At 36.5% G+C, this 25855-nt stretch overlaps 1 protein-coding gene and 1 long non-coding RNA gene across 4 annotated transcripts; both read right to left on the bottom strand.

Moving 5' to 3' along the window:
* Nucleotides 1–2024: 2024 nt before the first annotated feature.
* LOC135737354 (uncharacterized) lies at nt 2025–4395 on the bottom strand. Of its 2 annotated transcripts, XR_010528442.2 has the most exons (6): nt 3952–4395; nt 3668–3752; nt 3186–3266; nt 2991–3053; nt 2506–2563; nt 2025–2384 (listed from the first exon to the last, which is right to left on the bottom strand). It is a non-coding gene; the product is annotated as an uncharacterized lncRNA (long non-coding RNA). The 2 variants fall into 2 exon arrangements; XR_010528441.2 differs by lacking the exon at nt 2991–3053.
* A 10268-nt stretch (nt 4396–14663) lies between these two features.
* On the bottom strand, nt 14664–25767 carry mtfr1l (mitochondrial fission regulator 1-like). Of its 2 annotated transcripts, XM_065255164.2 has the most exons (8): nt 25614–25767; nt 25028–25143; nt 24796–24903; nt 21447–21556; nt 20792–21003; nt 18348–18705; nt 16627–16761; nt 14666–16540 (listed from the first exon to the last, which is right to left on the bottom strand). In XM_065255164.2, exons 2-7 carry the CDS (start codon nt 25040–25042, stop codon nt 16650–16652), a joined length of 915 nt encoding a protein of 304 aa, XP_065111236.1. In that variant the 5' UTR covers nt 25043–25143; nt 25614–25767; the 3' UTR covers nt 14666–16540; nt 16627–16649. The 2 variants fall into 2 exon arrangements, with proteins under 2 accessions (XP_065111237.1, XP_065111236.1); XM_065255165.2 differs by lacking the exon at nt 25028–25143 and having other exon boundaries at nt 14664–16540; nt 25614–25752.
* Nucleotides 25768–25855: the final 88 nt, after the last annotated feature.

The raw sequence follows: 25855 nt of genomic DNA, 5'->3' as shown, positions 1-25855 counted from the left end.
AGGATTATGGGTAATGTAGGCATAGTCCATCCAATATGAGTGAGCAGGGGAGTCATTGGTTTGTGTCTGTTTGGAATACTATTTTTGGAAATGTATTGTGGTTATTTTTGTATTTTGTTTTTATATTTGTTTTGGGGATTGTTTATTGATGTTAAGATTAATTTTGAACTTAAGTGTTAAATGTATATTGCTTGTGTATTTATGTACATGATTTTCATTTTCCCCATGTGTGTGTATATTGGTTTAACCCTTAGTTATATAGGGTTCCTTTTCCTTGGTTAAGTCAGTTCTTTTTGTTTGGTTTTGGATGTTGTGCTGAGGTCTCTCCGTGAGGAGGATCCCAGTTAATTTCAGGGAGAGAATAAAAATCCTTTTTGTGATGGCAAGCAGTGTGTCCTGCCTTTTTCTCTGCTCACATCCCCACATATTAAAATCATTAAATATTAAGACACATACACATATTTTGAATACAGAACAATTTAATATACTTCATATTGTGTCGTGTACATTACAAAAATATCTAAAGTAAATTAATCAAGCACAGAGACATACACAATCTCTTGACCAAAGAGAAACATATAAAACAAATATCAGAGAAATGCAATTACAGAGCTACTTCTATCAAATTGTACAACATTAACATTAAGTGTATTAATGAAAAGTACACTATGAATATGCAATCACTAAATATTCATAAGCAATGATTATATAATAATCATAATGTAATTCTCTGCATAAAAAGTTACTGAAAAAAAAATGTTTTAAGTGCAATTTAAAGACTGAGGGCTCTATCTTACACCCGGCGCAATGCAGCGCAATGCGCGACGCAAGTGTCTTTCGCTAGTTTCCACCCTAATTTTCACGTTTAGCGCCGCGTTGTTTAAATAGCAAATGCATTTGCGCCCCCTTTTGCGCCCATGGGCGTTCTGGTCTAAAAACGAGGTGTGTTCAGGCGCATTGTTGGCGCGTTGCTATTTTGAGGCAACTAAAATAGACTACGCCATTGACCAACAAAAACCTGGTCTAAAGTCTAAAGTCAATGGCGCAATGTGTTTTATGTTATTTAAAGAGCGCATTAGTAAAATGCGCCTATAAACGGGAGGACAACGCAGGTTTGCTTATCACAAAGTACATGAATGCGCAGCAGCACAAAAATGCTTTTAAATATGAAAGATTAAAGGATTGAATGTAAAAGATTATTATTGAGTCTCTTGGACATAAATGAGGACTAATTGTGAGACGTTAGAAGGCGCAAAGAGTTGCTTCAGCTGCTGCCTGGTAAGTAAATAAATGCTTTGCTTTAAACAAATGCATCTGTTTTTAAATGTTTTTTTAATGCTACCTCACGGATTTATTGTATATGATGACTCTGTACCTGTGGATATGGTGAGATGAGAAACATTTTTAAGAAATGCTTAAAAAAACTCTTTGCTAAAAAACCGCTGTCCAAAGTGCTGAAACGTGAGGAGAGCCGTTTGTAAATTCTTTATCTCCTGTTTGTTACAAATAAAGTATTTTTAGAGTACAAACCTTATCTTACATACTTGTAAATTATGTTTTGATGATATTGGATAGCCATACATTTAAAGCAATTACAAGCCTGCTTTTTTACTTCCATGACTAAAAGAAAACGGGTTTTAAAAGTTTTTAATAAAAAAATAACAATTTCAATACAAGTGGAAAAACAACATAATTATTTAACATTAATCTTAAACTGGGGATCTTCTTCCTCCGCTTAGTTTTTCAGTTTACAAAGTTCGTCATCTAAATAGGGATTAGACATAGCGCCAGCGCAACTTGCCTTTAAAGGGGATGAGAGCTGAGTCTCTCATTGGTTTACTGCATGTTACACCCAAAATACTCCCATTACAACAGGACCAACCCTTTTCGACCATGCGCTCGGCGCACAAACCATTTTTCCCGTCGTTAAATTAGCAAAAGTGGATTCGTACACGCCCATTTAGACGTTGCGCTGTGCGCTTTAGACAATGCGCTTAGATCGTTAAAATAGGGCCCTGAGTGCACAATGTTTGAAAAACGCTTTGGAAAAGGAAATTGGGCCGACTACCAAAACACACTTGTAGCCAACCAGCAGTAAGGGGCGTGTCTACTAACTGACATCCTTGCCGGGGTTGCGTATGTGTGTGGTGGCTCTATCAAAAGAAGGTCCCGATTCTATTGGGGTAGAGGCATGTTTGTTTAGGTAATTTCAAATGTTAACATTGGCTTTCAAAAATAGTGCACTCCGCCTTTAACCAACTTAAGATAAACCTATAAAAAGCTGAACTAAAACACAAAACAGTTTAGATGTCACATGTTTAAGTGGAGGGTCACTTCTTGCAATTCAGACACCGTAGTAATTGAAGACTGCTTTATCACACAGTCTGTGAAAAGGAAACAAAATATACCAATTAACCAATAATGAATGAACATTTGGCTATCCATGTTTAAAATAAATTGGCATAGATATGCATGTATGGAAGTTTTGTTAACTTCTCAGTTTACCTTTTAAAGCTTTGACTGTGTCCTCATCAAGCGTGTCAGTTGTATCTGTCAGAGCACTCTACAAGTGGGAATGAAGATAGGATTAGAACAGGCTCATGAAATAAAGCAACCTGTGTGTATTACAGTATATGTTTTACATTGATAATTGTGTTTTATTTGAACCTAGATCATTTTCCATTGTTTGTCTATTGTGGTCTTGCAAACTTAAGCTTCACCTCTGTTTAAGGACATTTAAGGAAATCAGAAATGATGCCAAACAGGGCTCCAGACTGCTATCAAATGGTGGCCACCAAAATTTGAGAGTGTGCCACTGAATTTTACATCCGGTCGCACATGTGCGACCAGCAAATTTGACCTTTATTTTGTGATATGACACTGAATTTGAAAAAGTACATTGTACTTTCTGAATCTATAATTAAAGTATTTATTAGTAATACAGTATAAATTAGTAGACATGTGAATATTTGGTTAGCATGTTGTTTTACCGTGTGTGCCCCTTAATTTTCTGGTTGCGCCCCTAAAATTTTCAGTTGGGGGCCACTGTGCTCCTAGTAAAAAAAGTTAGTCTGGTGCCCTGCCAAATGGTATATGCAAGGATGACTAGGCCAAGTCCCTTACAGCTTTACAATAAAAACAAACGGTTTATACAAGAATAATTCAAAAGGACAGAAATTAGCCACCTGGAATGGATGTGTTGCAAACGTTTTTCTTCCGAATCACTCCACAATTGTCCCAATTCAAAAATGTCAATAGCAGTTGATCTGAAAAACAACAGGCAGGTAAATGATGATTAATGATTTGTTTTCGTTTTAAGAATTATTTACACCGAGTACAATATATTTAAGACAATATAATATAATCAAACCCAGCCTTGGCAGTTTTACAATCTCTAATAAAAGTATCCCTTCTCACAATGTCATTTTTGTGTCCATATGTAATTAGAAATACATTTAAAAATAAACAAAAAGACAATAAGGTTGTCAAGATTGAACTGATATAATCATTAGTCATTGAACAATACTAGAGTTATAATAACCATATGGTCATATCATGGTATTTTCAGGTAAGACAGCTCAAACATTTATTTTAAACTAACGTTAGCGTTGCAATAGAAACATTAGAAAAACTTAAACGTGAAAACAAATAGCAACAACAAACTTACCACCAAGAATAAGTCTTTCTATGCGCTGTATCTTCATTTGTTCCTGTCTACTTGGGATCTGGTTGGTCATATTTATGTCGCTGTGCTAAAAAAAAGAAAGGTTTTAATGATTTCTGAAATGCTTTAGAGAAATGCCTAACGTTAGTCAGAAAATAAAGATGTTCAAATTACCACACGCAACACAGACATAACGTTACATAAAGAAGCTGGGTTAAATGTAATTTAATGTTTACTTATTTAATAGTTAACTTAATAAAGAAATGCGAAAATCTGTCATCACTTACCCTCGTGTTGTCTCGTTCATCTCCAAACAAAAAGCGAAATACTTTTTCCCTCGACGTCAGATCCACTAAAACTGCTCATATTTTAAATCGAGTTGTTTTATCTTAGTCCTCTGGTGAAATACGATCGCCGATTAATTAAATAAATACGTTTAATGCAGAGTCGCCATCTAATTTAACAGTTTATACGTTTAACGCAAGCAACCACATGCACCTCGTGAACTGAACTCACTGAACAACTACAGCTTTCAAATAGCACCGTGACGTGTTACTATGACAACAACCAATCAGGTTTAGTCACGTGTGTCACGTGTGTTGTTTGAACATAAACACTAGCAAACGTAAGATTTTAAGCAAATCTTTGAAAAAATAGTTTATTATGCAATCGGAATGATATAATGTTGAAATGTTTGAGGAAAGTTCAATGTTAGCTTATTACAATTAATGAATCATGTTTTGAAAAAAGTATGTTTTATCCAAATATACTAAAACTTCACTAGAAGTACATTTATGTTAAGCATATTTCTTAAAAATGTAATTATGCATATATTTATTACCAGCATACTTTTAGTACACTTAATATAAATACATTAAAAATATTCTTAAGTTTAGCATATTTCTTAAAAATGTAATAAAGCATATATTTATTACCAATGTACTTCTAGTACACTTAATACAAATACATTAAAAATATTCTTAAGTTTAGCATATTTCTTTAAAATGTAATTAAGTATATATTTATTACCAATGTACTTCTAGTACACTTAATATAAATACATTAAAAATATTCTTAAGTTTAGCATATTTCTTAAAAATGTAATTAAGTATATATTTATTACCAGTGTACTTCTAGTATACTTTTAAAAAATATGTTTAAATGCAATTTAACGTATTTTTAATACACTTCAAATAAGTATGTTGTAAATACAAATGTATTATAAACATACTATTTGTATTTTAAGTATATTTTTAATACATTAAATACTACGTCTTTTTGACCTGGGTACCCCAATGATGTTTTTATAGGAAAGAGCTTTGAACAGGGGCTGCTTTGAAAGCACGGCTCGATATTTGAAGGCGGCAGCCTCTATAGGCCACAAAGCAAACTGAGACGTTCTAGCCTACGGGGGGAAGTGCGTCACTCTAATGATATTACAGTTTTCTCTGTTGCTTCAACACATTTCTTGAAACTATGACTCATATTCTCAAAGCAGTAAACACAATTCCATAACGTCTCACACAATTCTGCAAACATCATATTTTCAGGTCAACACTCAAAACCAATACACAAGGATTCAAAAACACACACACTACAACATAGTATTACACACTGGTGCAATAAATTCAAAACAATATATCACATAAATTATGTATATATTAGTTCTGCATGGAAGGCAATTTTATGCATTTCTTTATTCCAGTAGCATACCGTATTTTTCTGTCTATAAGCCGCGTTTTTTTCCATAACTTGGCTGGTGCTGCGTCTTACAGTCAGGTGAGTCAGGACATCTATTCAGCCTGCTGTTCTGTCTGCTATTGTTTAGTTTAATAACTTGCCTTTCCAGATTAAATGTCTGTTCTTCGGCTTGGATTTTGTGAAATAATTTTCTAAATAAACGTGACATATAGTCCACTGTGACTTAAATATGTTATTTCGTCTTACAGTTTTACTCGGTTGCTTAAACACATTTTTTGAAACTATGCCTCATATTCTCAAAACAGGAAACACAATATTATAACGCCTCACACAATACTCCAGACATCATATTTTCAGGTCAAAATGAAGCTCTACACACAAAACCATTCACTCTTACTGAAAAACCAAACTTTTCCCTCAGACAACACACACAAGCTTTCAAAAAGTATTACACACTGGTGCAATAAATTCAAAACAATATATACAAAACTGGTAAGTTGCTTGTGGTTTTCCCCCAAAAAAACCTTTTCACATGAACAAAAAAGACACAATCAATGTATGCATTGGCACATTTTTATTCATTCATGTGCTACACAGCACAACAGTAAAACAAATTTTTTATATATAATTCCGCCTCAACATCCCGTCTTTGTTCTGGGTCAGGGCAGCGAATCTCGCCCACATCAATTCAATTCAATTTTATTTTATTTATATAGCGCTTTTCAGAATTGTTAATTGTTTCAAAGCAGCTTTACATGAGTAGATGTAGGGGAAAACACAGAAAATCAATAGATAATATAAGAAGTAGAATATAGCTACTAAGGATAAACCGTAAAAGCGAGCGTAGTAATAATGTAACGTATACAGTAAAGTGCTAGGTTAAGCCAAAATTGGCTGACTCTCCCAGGGTCGAAAAACCCCCCTAGGAGGAAATCCATTGTGAAATACTCCTAGAAGGACAAAAACCCTTGGGAGATATTAACCCTTAAGAGTTCCTAGGGACATTTTGTGCCATTTTGATTTTGATTTTTAAACCATCTTGACTGTGATGATTGAATATTGCCCAAACTTGCCAAAGGTTAATCATTTTTGATACATTTTAGAATTTTGGTTTCAGTTTTTTAAATTAGCTTAAAATGGCTAAGCTACGCAAAAACCGACTAATGTGTTCCTAAGGACAAAAACTGCCCCATTGAAAACCATTATAACTACCATTTTTGACCCCCCATTTATCTTAACATAAACTAATACAAACCTTTATGTCAATATATCATTTTAAACTACTGGCCTTGAAGTTTTAATTTTTATACTTGTCCACCAGGTGGCGCTACTTTTTACCATTTCATGCATTCATCAAAATGTCACAGTTTTTGTTGTTTTCTGCGGACTGCATAGCTGCTGAAAAGATAAACCTTTAATGTTGAAAATTGGTGTGTGTGTTAAAAAAGTGTTTCTGAGTGGTAAGGGGGTGGTGGTGATGTCGGGGTGGAGTCGGTGTTGAGTGGGGCAGGGGGGCATATTCAACATATCCAAATTCTTCTCTTTTTGAAGGGCACATTCTGCGTTATAAACTAATTCAGTAATAAAAACGATGAGAGGTCAGAACCGAAACAAAATCAATCTTCATTTTGTTTCTCGCTCATGTTGTTTATGCAAGTACACTGCTATAAGTATGAACAGTATAGCAGAAGTAGTGAAAATGGCAAGGCATTATAAGGCTCCTGAAATAATCATGCACTTCAAGAGCGAGGATGGCTCCTCATCTTCCTCCGAGGATTCTGAGGTCGACACGGAGGCCTCAGAGGTGGAAGTAGACCAGCTGGAATCTAATTCATTAGAGGGATCTTCAGAAGACTTATCAGAAGGTGAGAGCGGAGAGGAGATGGATGAAGTGGCGGCAGGATGGACGTCAAATATTGAAAAATCTTCTGGTCCCCCACAAACATGGAGACGCTCCGCTACTTCCCAGCAGCCAGAGATTTGATCCCAGGGCTCACACACTATGCCACTGCCCGAATCAGTGCCCTGACTTCAAGCTTTTCATTGATGCTGATGCATGAAATCCTGCAGCATATTGGGGCCATGACAAACCTACATGGGAGACAGTCATAGACTGGAGAGATCTTGAGACAGAGAAACTGCAGGCTTATGTGTGGCTGCTCAATCTGACCGGTGTTTACAGATAAAAAATGAATCAGCCCTAAGTCTCTGGAGTGAGAAATCAGGACAGGTCTCTATCTGGGCTACGATGTCCCACAAAAGGTTTCACGACATCAGCCGAACACTGTGGTTCGATTAATGTTAACATTGGCATTTAAAGGGTTAAAATTTCCACAAATTTAATTAATATTTGACATGTATGTTTCAGGAAGAAGTAGTGTAAAAACATTTAATAGTTTAAAGTGGAAAAAAATTATGATGTATGATATTTTTAGAGCAGTTTTTGGGAAGGTGTCATTTTGGCCTTAGGATCATTTTGGCCTTAGGAAGTGTGAGTTTTGTATAAATTCTGATCCTGTTCAAAAAATAACAATGCATCAAAATCAATGTTGCTACCAATCTTTGACCCATCCTAGGGTCTAATAATAACTATAATCAAATGGTAGTTCAAATGTTTTTTTGGGGGAAAATATTTAGTTTTTTTGTTTTTTTTCTGTTAAAAAACATGGGTTAATGTAGACAAACTGGCATGTAAAGGGTAAAAATTCCACAAATTTAATTAATATTTCATATGTATGTTTCAGGCAGAAGTAGTTCTAAAAGACTGAATCGTTTAAAGTGGAAAAAAATATTGACATATGATATTTTTAGAGCAATTTTTAGGAAGGTGTCATTTTGTGGCCTAAGGAACACTTAAGGAAGTTTTTTATAAAATCTGACCTTGTTCAAAAAATAAAAATGCATGAAAATCAATGTTGCTACCAATCTTTGACCCATCTCAGGGTATAATAATAATAATAATCACATGGTGGTTCAAATGTGTTTTTTGGAAAATATTTAGTTTTTTTGTTTTTTCTGTTAAAAAAAACATGGGCTAATGTAAACAAACAGGCATATAAAGGGTTAAAATTTCCACAAATTTAATTAATATTTGATATGTATGTTTCAGGCAGAAGTAGTTCTAAAAGACTGCATCGTTTAAAATGAAAAAAATATTGACGTATGTTATTTTTCGGCTGGGCATCACGTTGGGCATCATGTTGAAGGACAGCCAACAGATCAGTGGTGTGATGACCTTCACTGCAGCAGGAACTGGGTCTGTTTGTCTCATTGTCCTCGGGGTCGAGGACGAGACAGAGAAAAACAGAATTCTATTAGCGTAGGGGCTGTTCGCATGTAATGCAAGTGTCATACAGTATTGTGGTTTAAAATCCGCTCGGTTCCAGACAGGCTACCTATTGCGGCAATAGTATATTACCCATATGAGGTATGTGAGTGCTTTGTTCTAGACAAACTAACTATTGTGGGATAAGTGCATTTACTGGACATTTTATGTGAATGCTTTGTTAAAGAAGAATGTCTTAAGTTTAGCTTTAAATTGATCGACTGTGTCTGATATTCGAACATTATTTGGTAAATCATTCCAGCTTAGGGACTAAGTAGGAAAAGGATCTACCACCTTTAGACACTTTTGATATTCTAGGGAAAATTAAGTGGCCAGAATTTTGTGATCGCAGTTTATGTGGTGGATTGTATTCTGATAGTAATTCTTTAATATACAAGGGTGCTAGGCCATTTAGGCTTTGTAGGTGATTAGTACTATTTTAATCTGTATGCGATATTTAACTGGTAGCCAGTGTAAAGATGCCAAAATTGGACTAATGTGGTCATACTTTTTAGATCGAGTAAGCACTCTTGCGGCGGCGTTTTGAACCAGCTGTAGCTTGTTTACCTGATTTGCGTGACATCCCCCGAGTAACAAGTTACAATAGTCTATTCTAGAGGTCATAAAAGCATGGATAAGCTTTTCTGCATCTTATGCAGACAGCATATGGCGTATTTTTGAGATATTTCTAAGATGGAAGAATGCTATGCGGCAGACGTTGGAGATAGATTGCTGTCGAACATTACGCCTAAATTCTTAACCATGGAAGATGGCACCACCGAGCAGCCATCTATGGGCAACTTGTAATCTGACATTTTATGTTTGGAGTGATTTGGTTCAATAATAAGTATCTCAGTCTTATTGGAGTTAAGCATAAGAAAGTTATGTGCCATCCAGTCCCTATCACTAATATCACTAATGCAGTCTGTTAGCTTAGCAAACTGGTGGGTTTCGCTAGGATGTGACGAGATGTAAAGCTGGGTATCATCCGCATAGCAGTGAAAACTTATGTTATGTTTCCTGATAATGTCTCCTAGAGGTAACATATATAACGAGAATAGGATAGGGCCTAAAAGTGATCCCTGTGGTACGTCGTATTTAACTGGGGAGTGATATTAATCTAAGTTTTGGTCTGTAATTATTTCACTGATAATAGGTTCTTTATTGATAAGCGATCTAATGTTAAGAAGGCCGAATTTTAACATTTGAGTTTCACCAGTTAATGTATTGTGTTCTAATTTTATGTTTATAAGATTTGTAAGAGACAAGGTTAACGGTGCTCTGTATTTATTTGTTCGAGGAACAGACACAGTCGAGATGTGTTGGTACTCTGGTAAAAAAGGCTCTATGTGCTGGGATATATGTGATCTTGACATATCAAGGCAGCTAACAGACGAATGGGTAAGCCGATCTGTCTGTTGACCGACCTGGTGAACGTGATTTCACCAAGTAGGATGTGATCCTGGATCAACACCATTGTGTTGGATCTAATGTCAGACGCTCTTAGCCGGACTACGTCAGATTTCGTACTTCCGCTAAATTTCATTACGCTACTGTACTCAGTCTGAGATACCTCCCATTCAAACCGTTTTCCTCCGGCATCAAGACGGCCGTCAAATCAAAGAACAGAGGGCGGGCTGAGAGCCGTGACATAGACGCTAAGTGGCAGCGCCGAAGTTACGGTTGTGGACATGTAGAACCGGCACTTGCCAACTTAAGCTTGAACAAGAAGAGTGTTTGTTAAACATTTTGAATGGAGATTATGTTGTTGCCCCACTCCCGACAGGTTTTGGGAAAAGTTTAATTTATCAACTATTACCGATCGTCAGAGGGAAACTGTGTGCAGCACAGCTTGACGTGCACAACAATCGAGAAATCATGGAAGGGAATTTCATTGTTCACAGTTAATGGTGGAGGACGCGTGGTTAAACATTCTTTGGTGACGTTCCTGATTAATCAGAAAATAAAGTAGGAAAATTTAATTTACATGTGGTTATGGCTGTCTGGTGGAAGAGTTTGAGAGGAGAGAGGGGCGTTCCTCCACTTAGACGTGAGTGGAAAGACACCGTAAGGATAGTGTTTACCTAGCTCTGGTCCGATTTACTTTACATAACCTGCAAAAGTCGTTCACAGCCATGTTAACTTCGGTATTTCGCTCGATGGCTTTGTTTTCACATCAAACGTGTATTTTACAGCAGAAATTCGATGCGGCTGAGCCGGCGCATAACGCACATCATAACCAAACGTTAAGTGATTGGCTTACGTCTAGACCAATGATTTTAAACTCCCACTAGAAGGAAAACGATTGTCAATTATGCCCAGCCAGACTCTGTCTATGAAGCAAAGCAAAATAGCAGAGGATGGTATTACCAGGCTAAGACGCTCTGGCTCCCGGTATACATTCGGTATACAGTCTCGATTTCTTGTTGAATCAATGCCACTTAGAATTAAGGCAGTTCTGAAGGTGAAAGGGGGTCAAACACAGTATTAGTATGGTGTTCCTAATAATCCTTTAGGTGAGTGTATATATAAGATGTATTTGTTGTTTAATTTCTTTACATAAAATCATCCTAAGTCTCCCCCATTACAGCCCCCCTGTTGACACAAGCAGAGTCCCTTTGTCCTGCTCTTCTGTGGCAAAGTATGGTTAAAAAATCAAAACAAACGACTTTGAAAGTGGGGGGTATGATCTGGATTTTGAAAAGGGGGGGTCATGTTTCCTGTCCCCAGTGGAAATGACACACTTCACCTAACCATAGCCTAACCAACCCTAATCCAATACTAGGGCTTTTTAGCGGTTTCCAGGTGTAGATTTTAATGAATATAAAGACACTTTAGTATAAATAGACTTGCCTGGGGTAGTGGTTCACATACAGAACCACTAATGGTACTGTGCTTGGTCCCCATAGAGTGTCAGAGGGAGGATCTAGGTTCAAGTCCCACATGGACAGGAAAAATAAATATGTTTGGGTAGAAGTATTGATGCGGTCAGATGTGCTGCTATAGCATCAGTGGTTAAGGCCAGTTAAGGCTGAAGAAGCATCTTGGGCATTACGCAAGGTGGGCAGGCCTGCCGGTGGCTGGATGTGTGTTGGTGCCTCTGTGTCTCTTTGCCTCACTGATATATAAAAAAAGTTTTATTTAATCAATTCTTTCATATAATCTAAATAAGCAATAACAGTGGGGAAAAAAACATTATTATCTCTCAAAACTTTATATGACAAAATTTATATTTAAAGGATAAATTTGTACAGTTATTCAAAGATGTGCACATTATTCCATATTACTTCAGTTTATGAGCATGTTCGTCTCTGGGGCCTTGCTCAGTTATGTAATAGCTGATTGACAGGTGCGAATCTCCGTCTTTCAAACAGGTATCATTTTGTATAGTCCTCATTGAGGAAAATTAGCCATGATTTAATGATTTTATTATGAAAATGTTTTTTTTAGCAGATTGATTACGATTTGTATTACCCTAGTTTTACTACAAATACGAGACCTTTTTTTTTACCACTGAGGGCCGGTGGTATATGAAATTTCCCGGTAGACTTTTTTGGTCCCACTCCACCCCTGGGCATAGGTAGGCGGCTGCTTGGGGCACCCTACCAGCGGTCATATTAGGGGAGCCCCCAACCAACCTAATAAATAAATAAATAAAACCCTTATCATCATAAACACTTCAAAAGCAATGTAAATTGTATTAATATTCTTAAGAAATATGTTGAAACTTTGAAGTAGTAGTTAAAATGTCCAGTTCATGTTTATCTGTCACTACATGTTTATTTGCCACACATACACCCGGCAAGAAAGATAAACACAGAATGACAGGAGGATGGGGAAAGTACACGAACAGAGATGAATTAAGACAAATATAAACGCGAAAATGGGGCTTTGGTGGTCAACCACCTAGTTCTGCTAATAGCCTTAGCCCTACACTGATAAAAATTATTTTGTGGTGAACTAAATAACGTTACTACAGAAAAAACTAATTTAACCCTTATGTTATGTTGAGAATGTTTTCGTCCACTATGGGGTTCTGTTGAGTCTTAATTTGGCCACAACTTTCTCTGTGTTTCAGCAAATGGAATGATTTTGGGTGACAAATCTTATTTTGACACATATTTTGGGAAAATGCTTTGAAAAATATTCAAAAACTCAACAGTACACTGTGGGTAAATTTACAACCCTTTCGTTATGTTCGTAAAGAAAACATCCACTAAATTAAACTGATGCTGTAAAACTGCTAAATGTTTAATAAAAAATCCAGGATTTTTACTCTTTAATTGCCAATGATTTTTTTTTAACTCAAAACTGATTTGGGGAAATACACATACAATTACTTATTTTCAATATAAAAAGTGATTGTTGCTAGATCAGGTCTCCACACCAGAAAAAAATAAAATATTTACAATTTAGCATCGGAAGCTCGATCATGTCAGAAAATATAAATTTACACGTTTAACAGGCTTCTGTCAGTTAAGAGGTTGATCGATCATAGCTAGAGAACACAAGCAGGACACGAGAAATGATGATAAAATAGGAACAGAGTTTTTTTATTGATTGACAATTTCAGTTGCATGTCTCAATGTTCAAACCTTGTCTAACCAGCATTAATTTATTTTATTCTATTTTATATCTATTTTATATATCGGATGGGAGGGACCCATACATACCTTCGCTTGGGCCCCCAATTTGCTAAATCCGCCACTGCCCTTCACCTAACTATGCCCTTACTTCTAAACTTAATCATGTGACGGGTAAAACTAATTGTATATCCATGCTTGACTTTAATGATTAAAACTTCTAAAGAGAAGAACATTAACAGCATATGTGGACAGTGTAAAAGGGTAAACATTACTACAGTACATTGCTCCGATGGAAACAGCTGTGGTCTCTAAGTATATAACCTGTAGACTCAGTTAAGTTTAAGCCGAGGGCATTTCCCCAGACAAAAAAATCTTCGATTGCAATGACCTTCCAGGTTTTTTAGGTAAGTCAACTCTTTTTGTTGCACATGAAATGTTTAATTTAATATTGGCAAAAATGTTAATGAAAATTAATCATGTAGATTAAGTGGCATCAACCTCTAGTCTAAAACTTCAGAGCAACAGGCTAAATTAACGTCATATGCCACAAAGGTCAATATTTAAAGTCTCAAAAATGACACTGCTCTATTAAAACAAATCTCCATAGATGTCTAAAAATCATCTCCTATCCAAAATAGACAGAATCTGCTTTTCAGAGGTGAGGTGTAATAAAGTAGGCCAAGGACTCACACAGAAAATAGACCGAACATTGAAACAATGGATCAAATCAGGTCTTTTAGAAAAAAATTAAAAAGAAGGTTAAATAGAATCTTCGAAGGCACAGGCCTCCTGGGGATAAACGTGTAAAAGAGGAACCACTAGAAGTGATATATACATACAGTGGTGGAGCTCCTTCAACATTATACTTGATAGCAGACCACAAACATATGCCAGCTTGCATAGTGGCAGTAGTCAACATTTCTGCAACATTACATTGCCAAATTCATACAGTTCCACTATAATACAAAATTTTTGAATCTCAGACAAAGAGACCTGTGATATTTAAGGAAGGTTAAATACCATCTACTAATAGGACCAAATTAATTTTAAGTTATGCTTCTTTACAAGTTAACTTTAAAAAAAGCTTTTGCTGAATAAATAAATGTAAAGGAACACTTTTGAAAATAAACTTGACCCCGTAGAATGCATATATGACATGGACACACATTAATGTATAAAATAAACTATTTTTTGGTTTCCAAAGTTGCTAACCAAGCAATGCCAAACAACGTTGTTGTAATAATAAAATGTATTATTTGAATAATTATGTTATAGTTATATAACAGAAAAGTTAAGGAACAAAATGTATCTATTACAATTTTGTTCATTTAATTAATAAAATAAATGTTATCTGTTACTTTTTGAAACACTTGTTTTCCAATCAACTAATGCTTCCCCCATGTGGCTGCTGATCATTATCACACTAACAAAACACATGATAAATTTAGCATTTTAACTGTTTATTTTCGCTCTCTCACACAAACAATAGGCAGTTATTGCCTTATTTATCAAAAAGCTAATGCACAGATTACAAGTGTTTTCTAAAAGAAACCAGGAACTGCAAGATTGACCCAATTCAAAACCAGCTTGTACCACTCACTATAGATGAAACCCAGCAGTCATATACTGTATTCATATTTTACCTGGTTTTGACAAATTGAAAGGCATGTTACCATGTTCAGTGCGTATGCTTCTTATCTATCAGCTTTGATGGATTATTTTTATATGGCTCTGATATAGACATATGTACTGTGACTTCACTTACAAAGTTTTAGGAAAATGACATAGCTAGCCATCCCTATGCTTGAACTGATTTTGCCAAGTGAGAGATGTCCTCAGGGCAACATATTGTGTTGACTCAAGGACAATTTTTTTTTAAATAAAACCTAAACCTACCCCAAACCCCAACCATAACCAAACCCTAAAATCAGAGGGACATAAGTAAAAAACAATGGTCTAGAAACAGCTAATCCTGGTTGTAAGCTTAAACTTAAAACAAACTGTAAACTTATTTCTGAAATCTGATTGGTTGATTGAAATGTTGTCCCAGGGTCAACATAATGTTGCCCTGAGGACATCAACCACTTCAAAATCAGGAGAGCCCTGTCGCTCTATATACAGTACATAGCTAGACTCAAGGTATCCACAAATAGTATCTACTTTGTTTAGTGGGGTCCTGAAAAAACAAGTTTGATGCCGTACAAAAACTGTTAATAATGTACATTTGTCAGAAACAATGATAAAGGCTGCAGGCATGAGAAATAACTAAACAAATGTTAAAATGCACATTTTGTGTTTGATTTCCACTTTAGACTGTGTACATGGAACACAAGCAGCATATTTATTAAAATAGCTTCTTGTTACACTTAGCAAGGAGAAAACATTAATTATTTTTACTAAACAGTCACACTTAATGCAACGCATCACACATGCTATTCTGCACATACAGAAACATTTACAATCTGCTCCACACTACCAAAAACCTAGAGTTTTCTTTCCATGTACTTCCCGAAAATACACCCCACGCATTATGAATTCAAAGACATTTTACATAATTTTCTTAAACACACCAGTCGTGTGGCTCAGTACACACTTCAAAAGTCTGTACAGAGAATGGGACATCACAAAGCACTAAATAGAAAAAAATGCAGTCTTTCAGTGTACATGCACGCATATTCTTTAAATAATGTCTTTGCTCATTTAGTTCATAAATGAAGACAAATGTGGCCGCATGTATTGCAACATCAAATCACTCATCAAAAACAGCTTCAAGTATTACAGGGTTGTATGAGTAAGTGTAAGGCAAGAAATACACTTTTACATTTTCAAACTAAAGATCTTCAGAAATAGAAAAACTGGGCTCCTCCAGGAACTCTGTTGTTTCCTGGCTTGATTAACAGATGTAGGATGAACCAGGAAGTAACATATACATTAGAAATGTATAATGGAACCACAAATGGCAGAGTGGTCAACAATCTGCAGAGTATGAAGACCACCCATCTGGACCCTTATGAACAGACACACACATACACACACACACACACACACAGGCATTTTAACAGAATATGCATGGTCCGGTTGGCCCATCAGTGCCAGCTGGAGCGTGTGTGTATGTGTATGTGTGCGGAGGAGAGGTGCTCCTCTATCCTCCTGCCATGTCACAGCGTGCAGCATTGTGGGAGCACTGAGGAGCGCAGCAGATCTCTATTCAAATTATTTGGATGTATTATGGGGTTTCCATGGTGACAGTCCACAGGCACAGACCTAAACACCCAATAGAAGATTAAGTAATCATAATTTTAGCACCACTAACTGTTAACCAAAGTGAAATGTGATCATTTCAGCCTTACATGGAGAAACTGCCGAGATGAGATTATTTCCTCACGTTCATGTCATCGTCATTCAGAACAAATTTCTTCCTCAATGCTTCAGATATAAGAGAGGCAGAGTCTTCCTCCCTCAGTGAGGTGCACCCACGGTTGTATCTAACAAAACATACACAAACAAACAGGGTCTAAAATTAACACTTGAATTAAAAATTCTATAAGAATTGGCGTCAACTGCCAGTTGGCCAGTGACCTTTTTATAAATTTTTGGCACAGCGCTAATGGGTGTTGTCAACTTCATGCAGCCCTTCACAGACCAATCGGGGATTATGACATTAGGGTATAGGGATAACAAGTCGAGAACAGTGCTTATGAATCGCTCCCGCAGTACTTCGACGTCATAATCCAATTGCTCTGAACAGTGGGAAGTCAAACTCCACCAAAACAGAGACATGATGCGCAAACATTTGAAACTCATGACAGTGCTCAGCGTTTTAATGACAGTAAGTTAGGGGCTGTTTACACTTGGTATTAAGATGTGTTTTCGTCAATCGCATAATGACGAGTGTATATGGACGCAAAGTTTAAACTTATTACAAAGTTTAAAATATTATGTTGGATTCCGCTGCTTGTGTTGTAAGTAAACATGCTGCACAGTGTTTTGTACATGCATATGTTGAAATAAGATTGCGCAACATTAACACACTTGCAAAATGAAACTGCAAAGATCAACCTTCTTGCTTTTAAAGCTTTCGTTTTATCAATGAAAGGCTAAAAATAGCGCTGTACACCGCGTGTTCGCGCCAAAAGTGTGTTCAGTACCTCAGATTAGAAAAATGGGCGAAGAGAAGGCGGTCTCCTGTGGCTGTTTGAACACATTCAACCACATGTGCGTTTACACTACAAAAGCAATCCGTTTTCCTCTGAATGTGGTTGAAAGTGGTCGAAATTGGACGATCTTAAAACGTTTTGAACTCCGTTTACACCTGGCATTAACGTCCTCCACTTGTGATCCAATCGACAAAAACACATGTTAATGTCAAATGTAAACAGCCTTTTAGAGAGACTGGCTTGTATCTGAATACAGACCCATAATTAGGATGAGGAGAAATATGAATGGGTGTAAAAAGGGACTGAAATATCAACCTACCTAGCTGGCATGAATTTACGTTGAACAAAATATTGTTACAGCATTTATTATTCTTTGACAAAAGTAATAGTTGATTATTGTCTGTTCAAGCTAGGTTATGGGAATCAAATAATGTTTGAAGATGAATATGTTAAGGTTACGTTTATTAACCTGTACTAAGACCAATAAATCCTGTAGAAGTATAATTTATTGTCAGTTTAGGTTAACTAATGGAGCTTACTAATGTTAATGCCTTGACATTAATCATTGTCATGTGGTCAAGTAAATTTGTTCAAATGCAGAGCTCATATGTGTGCTGTATAAAACTGGCCTTTATGTGGTGACCGGGTGCGGATATCTAAATCAGAGAAAAGGTGCAGGTGGATTATTCATTCGATGCAGCTGTACACAAATACATTGCCGAGCTCTGCTGGAACTCTGACCACAAATTTAGTTAAAAACTTTTACTTGTCCCAGACAAGCTTTAATGTCAAGCCCTTAATGCTCTCAAAACTATTCATGGACTATATACAAATAATCATGAGCTGAGCCAGGCTAAAAATTTAGTTTATAGTACTTTCTGAATTTATTCTACTTTCCTGGAAACACCACTTACCTATCCTTGCTCATCTTCATGCGGTTCATATCTTTCAGAATGTCCATGACATCAGCAAAGCTTGTTGACTTTGATAGAGACACTGTGTCTTCCTCTGGCTCTCGGAAGTCCATAGGTGGGTGATCATGATCGAAAGTTGCTGATGCTGTCATGGAAACTGGCATGATGGGATCAGGCACCAGCTCTGAAACCTCCTCCTCATCATCATCCACTTCTTCCTCCTCTTCCTCTGTGACATCACTGATGACAAAGGAGGCTGTTGGTGCAGACTGGTAGGCTGCGGTCTCAAAGGGAGCCATAGAGAAGCCCACACTAGTGTCATCAGGGGACAGCAGGTCAGGGGTAATGGGATTCGAACCTGAATAAGGTGAAGATTTTATGAGAGATATATAAAACAAATTTAGATGTAATTATCGAACAAAACCATATAACAAACTATATTTCTACAGCTATAAAGTCTTAGGGTGTATTCATACCAGGAAAGTCCGCTAGTTCACTTGCTTTGGTCCGGACCAAATGTTTTTATTTTTTTATTTTTTGGTGCGGTTCACATTCACACTGCCCTTTTTGCAAGTGAACCAACATTTGTAAACAGAACCACATGTGTATTAAGGTCATTCATTCATTGGACAGAAATTATCAGGTGGGGGAAAGCAGGAGGAGCAAAATAATAGAGATAATTCATAATGCAATATTTGTTCTATTACTGATTTGGTATTATCAGCAGGTAAACCAAAATGCCGACACTATATTGAGAAGCACACAATTTAATGTCATCTAAACGATATTATATTATTATATATTATATATATTTTGCAAAGACAGCATAGACAGCATGTTCTGACAGTTGCGCTGTGCAAAAGATGTATCAGGTAAAAAGTTATCAGGCTTTTGCGCCGCACTGATTGAAAGAGCTGCTGTATACAAATATAGCTATTCAGATTGTTCAAACACAATTGTTTCAGTCCCTCCAGGATTTCGCGATTTATTTTTGTGATTTTTGCGATCAAAATTATGTGGCAGTAATTTCCAGAAATTTGCGCAAAATATATATATTTTTTCTCTCTACTAGGATACCAATGCTTGTATAATATTAAATTAGAAGTTCTCAAGTAATTAAATAATTAAGTAAACAGTCAGTGATTTAATAAGAACAGAGAAACAATATGAAAGTATGAAAAATAAATACAACCTCAAGATACAGACACTGTTTGTTTTTTGATTAACCTAGACAGCTGTCATACCAAGTGGTTTGCCAAGATAATTTAAGGTAAATGATATTAAAATAATTAACCACTTCAGCCGCATAAATATTTGATAAATGCTTGATATTAATGAGAACATATGAATCAATCCTTATCGCCAACACCAAGAGAGGTGCGTTGCATAATCTTGTTTTTTTACGGTTGCTTTTTAAAAAGTTTGAAAATTACTAACCTAGAGTAATTGCACAATAGCTAAAAGTCCAAAGCTACATTTTCCATATAATGTGTGATTACTTTGTGTGTAATTATATGCGTGTATGTGACCGGACCGTTCAAGTTCAAAGCCTTAAAGGAAAAAGATCGGTCCTTACGCGCTGACAGCATGCACAAGTTTGCTAACGCTGAGATGAGATGGTAGTGGACAGATGCCTTTCTTTTGTGTCCCAAGTTTCCAACAACTTAATATAAGGACTAAAAAAAAACAGTAAATTGAAATGCATTATTGCTTCACCCAGTTTTTGTCATTTATGTGAGACAGCAGGTGCGACACACAGCTCACACAGACCTTTCACGTATGTATCCTCATGAAAATAATTCATTATACTAGATTACAATTAAAAACTTTAAAACAAAATAAAAATGTAGTAATATGTGCACAGGAGATTTTGATTGACTGTTGTTTGTGGGGCGCGGTGTTGCTGGTGATGGGGTGCAGGGTGCTGGAGAAAGATTGAAGTAAAATAAAGCCAGAAATGTTTACCAAGTTGTCTAACTCTGTATCAAAGAATATTAGATAATTTTATAAAAAATATAATAAGACATTTTAAATTACTGCTATTATTTTTTCATGAAATAAATAATGCATGTTGGCAAGACATTTCTTTTGATCTTGCGTTTTGTTCCGCACCTCTTCAGAGGGGTCTCGGTGCAGTTGTTTGGTCTGCACCAGAGTTCGATTGCTGTATTCACACCTGCCCAAAAGGTCCGCACCAAGAGGGGAAACGAACTTGAGTTCGATTCAATCGAACCAAACAAGGCAGGTGTGAATACACCCTTAGTCCTGAGACAGTACTAACTTATCGAGTCAAAGCTTAGATCGAGTGGAGCTTTATATAATCTTATATAAAGAACTCCAATAATCTTAAATTTTTTGCAAAAATCAAAGTGGGGCACAGATATTAGATTTAACAACAAATACCCACAAAACAGAAACTTCAAAGTTCAGAGAAACTATTCAACCTGAGTCTGCAGCAACTATCTTGGCAATCTGGGCTTTGAGTCGACTCAGCTCATCCTGTAAAGCTGTGGTGCGGTTCAGAGCAGTTACTCCTGGTTTCCTTAGACCTTCAACCCGCCTGCCTTCTCTTCTGAAGTTGGGTACAGACGAGTTTCTGTGCATAACCAGCAAGGGTGTCGGCCTCCACTCATGCCTCAGGGGGCGTGTGTCACTTCTAAAAAAATAGCAGAAAAGCACTAGTTAAAGACAATTTTTTTTAATTGTTGTCCCAAGGAATTCAGCTGGTACATTAGGTTATCTGCTGATTCACAGAAAATATCCCAAGAATATTTATTAAAGGTTTAGGAACTTAAATGAATTGTTATCAATAAAAGCAATACCGAAAAAACAAATGCAAATTTTATTTAATGACAGTAGGCATTAACATGATTTAGGTTTGAACCAGAATAATCAGCAGGGTAGGGGTCTGTGATAAAAAAAAATAAAATCAATAACTGTAGATTAGTCAAGAATCACACATCCAGAACTTGCTGGAATGCTTATGCTGCCTGCCACATGCCAAACCCCATTAAGGATCAACAAGACATCTCTATATATTTGAATGAATGTTGTGACAAATTACGATTACTTGTATTAATACCAGGGTGCCAGACTTACCTGACTCTGGCATACGTTTCCTCCTCATCATCCGCAATCCAGGCAATATCTGCTAGTGTTGGAACCAGTGGCCCACCCATGGAGCGCATTGAAGGAAGGCCGGGGAGTTCCTGTGGAAAACAGGAAATTTACAGCCATAAGCCTTTTTACACTTCCGGGTTTTTGACTTCTGGATTGGCCATTGCTCTTCTGGTCAAAGCAATAGCCGAGTCTAATCAAGAACATCGTCATGAACTCTCCTTGACCTGTGTTGGTTCTCACTAAAAAAAAGTGCTTTTTTCATCCAATTAGCTGTCATTGATGACAGACTACCTAATTTTAGTTGCAGTGCGATCAAAGCATTATTAATCTTGGTGAATGTTAAAAATTTTATGATTAACAATAAGTTTTATTATAATAAGTTAACAAAGTTAACTTGGTAGGCAAGTTCATGATAACCTAATATACGGTAGTAAGAAATGTTAAAGCTCCGATAACACACGCTGTTTCTGCATATCTGATGTTAATCTCGAGTACCAATAGAGTAGTATTACAACCTTCAAATCTCCAAAGAGTCTTTAGTTTTATCAGATTTATAAAAGACAGATCAGTTCTAGCGATTCTTTTCAATAACATAGGAAAAAATTCTGAAGGAGTTACGAGCTGCAAGAGGAGAGAGAGTCACAAGCTTTTACATTATATGCACATACGCCCTGATTTCCAACATTACAAAAAAGTCTAACTTACTGCATGCAACTAGAGATGCACCGAATATTCGGCCACCGAAAATTTTCGGCCGAAAATGGCCCAAAAGAGCATTTTCGGCTTTCGGCCGAAAGACTTTTATGACCGAAACAATACGGCCGAAATGTTGTGATGACGCAAACAGAAACCGCGACCTGCATGTGCTTGTCTGAAGCAACATGTATGCGGCGTGGATGTATTTAACCACAAAAAGGCGCTAAAGTACGCACAGAGGCACCTGCGGTTGTGTCCGGTCCAGACGTGATCATCACAGTGAGTACGCCCTTCAAAGATCAGAACTCTTGATGTGTAAACTTTAGAGAGTCGCACAAATGTGTCTCATACTGTATAGTCCATTAACATACATGTGCCGAATAAAGCAATGAAAAACAACGTAACGTTTTTATGCTGCGCTGTTTGGGATTCGCCTTCATTCTCTGTGTGCGCGCGCGTTTAAGTGCCCTCAATAGTGCACACACGAGTGAGACGCAAACAAGCGAACGTAAAATCTTTCTGTTATTGACAGGGCACATATAAACAAAATTATCTCCAAAGTATTCTTTTTCTAATAAAAATATTTGTTTATGTCTTAAGTGTATGTATAGATTACAGTCATAAATTAGTCTCTGCTTATTTAAAGAGACAGTAACCTCAATTAACCTACTTAAGTCTAACAAAGAGACAAATAGCTCTAAAAATAATAATATATTTAATTTATACAATAAAGACAGTGTTATGACTCATTTAATTCGATTTCTGTACCTAATGCTAATGTTAGCTCTTATTCATGTGCAGCTTTGTTCTTTTTTATGTTTGTAATTTCTTTATTTGTTATTTGATTTTCCCCACCCCCTTTTTGCTGATCTGAAAAATAATCCGATCCGTGCCTCAAAAACTGTAATGTGATCTGAACCGTGAGTTTTGTAATCTGTCACACACCCCTAGTAAAGTTATTACACAGTGATAGCCATAAATGCACTTGTACTAATAATTGGCATAATAACTTATTTCGGTGTTTCGGTTTTTTGGCCTTGGTTTCCTCATTTTCGGTTTTGGCCAAGAATTTTCATTTCAGTGCATCCCTACATGCAACTCATTACCAGGTTGGGACTTTTTAATGAAATCCAGCTACCCCAGATAAACAAACTATATCCATTGCTTCCATAATGCTGGCTTTCTTCGCCTTACATCCAGAAAATACACTTCTTTTTTCGTGCCATTGTTGAGTCTTGACATAAAACAAATCTGTCGTGTGAATTGATGCCTGTGACTTCTAGCATCCTCAGATCTCGCTCTCCCGCTGATTGACGTAGGGACGTGGCTTTCCGGGGAAATAAAATTAAATTATACGTATGGCAAAAACTTGTACGAACCCTGGCGAAGTGCATTCGGCACAGAAATACTCTGTAACACGTCCTACTGCTTTTTTTGACACCTTGCCTATGTTAAGCTTGTGTTAGTAAGTCAGAATGCATGAAATACCATTGAACCCGCCCTTTAATGAATATAAACTTGTTTAAACATTGTACGTCACTGTACCAGGTTTATAGACTAATTTCCCATTTAAACGTGATGTAAAAATAACGCAAGCCAGGGTAAGTCAGACCAACAACAATCTGTGGTCAAAAACAATTTGAAATGCATCCAATTGAATTTTCATGTATATAATATATTAAAATTTCTAGAAAAGAACCAATAAATTAAGAAAAGAATCATAAAATGAGAGAAAAGTGTTCTAATACAATGGGTTCAAATGGGCAGAGGATGTAACTTCCCCCTACGCAGACACAGTTTCCATTCACAAAAGAAAACAAATCTGCATGGGAACGTGAGTTTAATTCCGTTGGGTATGAGAACACTTCTAGAAATAAAAAAGTGGTTTGACATTAAATTATCAGCAAAAAAAAAAAAAAACACGTCACAGCACACCAACGTGAAATCTGTAGGAGGACAGACAATGACAGAACTTTCCTTGGACAGCCGCCTAACCAGCATCATCGGCGGAATCGATGATTTGCTAAGTCTTTATAAAAAAGTAAGATAAGCCACTGTGTCAAGCATTTGACGGAGCTTTCTTATATAGGGTTAGACACTAATTTCATTAATTAACTTCAACACTGATTTGCAGTTACTCAGTTACAGTAATCATTTTTAACACCTTGGGGTGGATAATAAATAGGCAAAGTGTTCTTGGGGATGGACGGTCCTGTGTAGTATCGCTATTCTACCACTAGATGCTCTGCGTACGCATACTCCGAGGTGTGCGTATATTTACAAACATTTCTACGTATAAGTACAATTTGATAAATTCCACACTTTGCGTAAAACTGTTCCTACGCACACTTTACGCACACTTCTGTTCGTACGCACGCTTGATAAATGAGGCCCCTGGAGTTTTAAATAACAATTCAAACAAACAACCTCACTTCAGTACGGATTAAGCCATACTTATGGTTATTAATTACAGAATCTAAGTAGATACATTACACATTACAAACAAAGAAAAATCCTTTATTAGTTTAGATTAATTTAAATTAAAACCGGCTGGTACCAAGTGATGCTTTAAGTTAATGAAAGTGTATGTGTGTTTATGATCAGTGTATATTACCAGTTTTCCTTCCCATACCTGGAAACATGCTCTGGAACAGGGTTTAAGAGGCAGCGTAGAGCCAATTCGTCTCACCACACTACGAGTTGACCCATGTGGTTTATTTTGCCATATAGGGATTACCTCCTAAAGAACAAGTAAACAGAACACTTGATATAATATAAACTACAATATAATATAAACTACACATTGGCTTGACATAAACACACAGAACATAAATTAAAGTTGCTTTGGATGTTAAACTGCTTACTGCCTCTGTTTCCATTTTGCTGGGTGTGGAATGAAGTCCCTGCCGCTTGGCTTGGATTGTATGTTAGTGTACTGTTTATTATAACACACTAAACATATTCGACTGTGTTCCTTAACCTATGCAAATGAAAAAGAAAGGTAAACATATAATGTATGTGTTATTTTTAATGTGCAAACTCAGTGGAAATGCTGATTAACAGTTAAATATCTGAAACCAAATAAATTATGAGATTTTTATGGGTGAGTTATTGTTTACATCAAGTGAATAACGCAAATAAATGTGCAGATAACCGCGGAAGACCCAACATCCACTCTACTACATACTTATTACAAAAATAACAATAAACAACAAAGAAATAAACAAACAAATGAAATTCGCCAATTGAATACCCCAATGACATGTAGACATGGAAAAGTAAATACTGTAAAGTTAAAAATTAATAATGACAACAGAAAATAAAAATGCGAACAAAGTAAATAAACCAAACGCATCCTGTGACCCTCATCCCTTTTAGCAAATCTGCTAACGAACGACCTTATTAATCTGTAGCTGCTAATCATGCATTTAAAAGAAATATAAGACACACCGTGTGTTGTCAGATTAGACCGGTTTCTTTTGGCACCGGTGCAGATTACTTTGTTTCTCCTGTGTGTTGAAAATCGTCTAAGCTTTCTATCTGTTCCGTTAGCCTTTAGCCGTTAGCAAAGCGTCCCCGGCAACTTTGCATGGAGTTCATGAGTCGGAAGTACGTGCAGCCACAGCGGGCTGTGGTTGGTTCACATTCTGGATATTTTACCGCCCTGTCCAATAAAATTTGCTTTCGGAAGG

The sequence above is a fragment of the Paramisgurnus dabryanus genome, chromosome 17 (assembly GCF_030506205.2).
Source record: "Paramisgurnus dabryanus chromosome 17, PD_genome_1.1, whole genome shotgun sequence".
In the NCBI taxonomy this organism is placed as follows: domain Eukaryota; kingdom Metazoa; phylum Chordata; class Actinopteri; order Cypriniformes; family Cobitidae; genus Paramisgurnus; species Paramisgurnus dabryanus.
The sequence above is the reverse complement of the archived record's forward strand: the minus strand, read 5'-3'. Positions and strand labels throughout refer to the sequence as shown.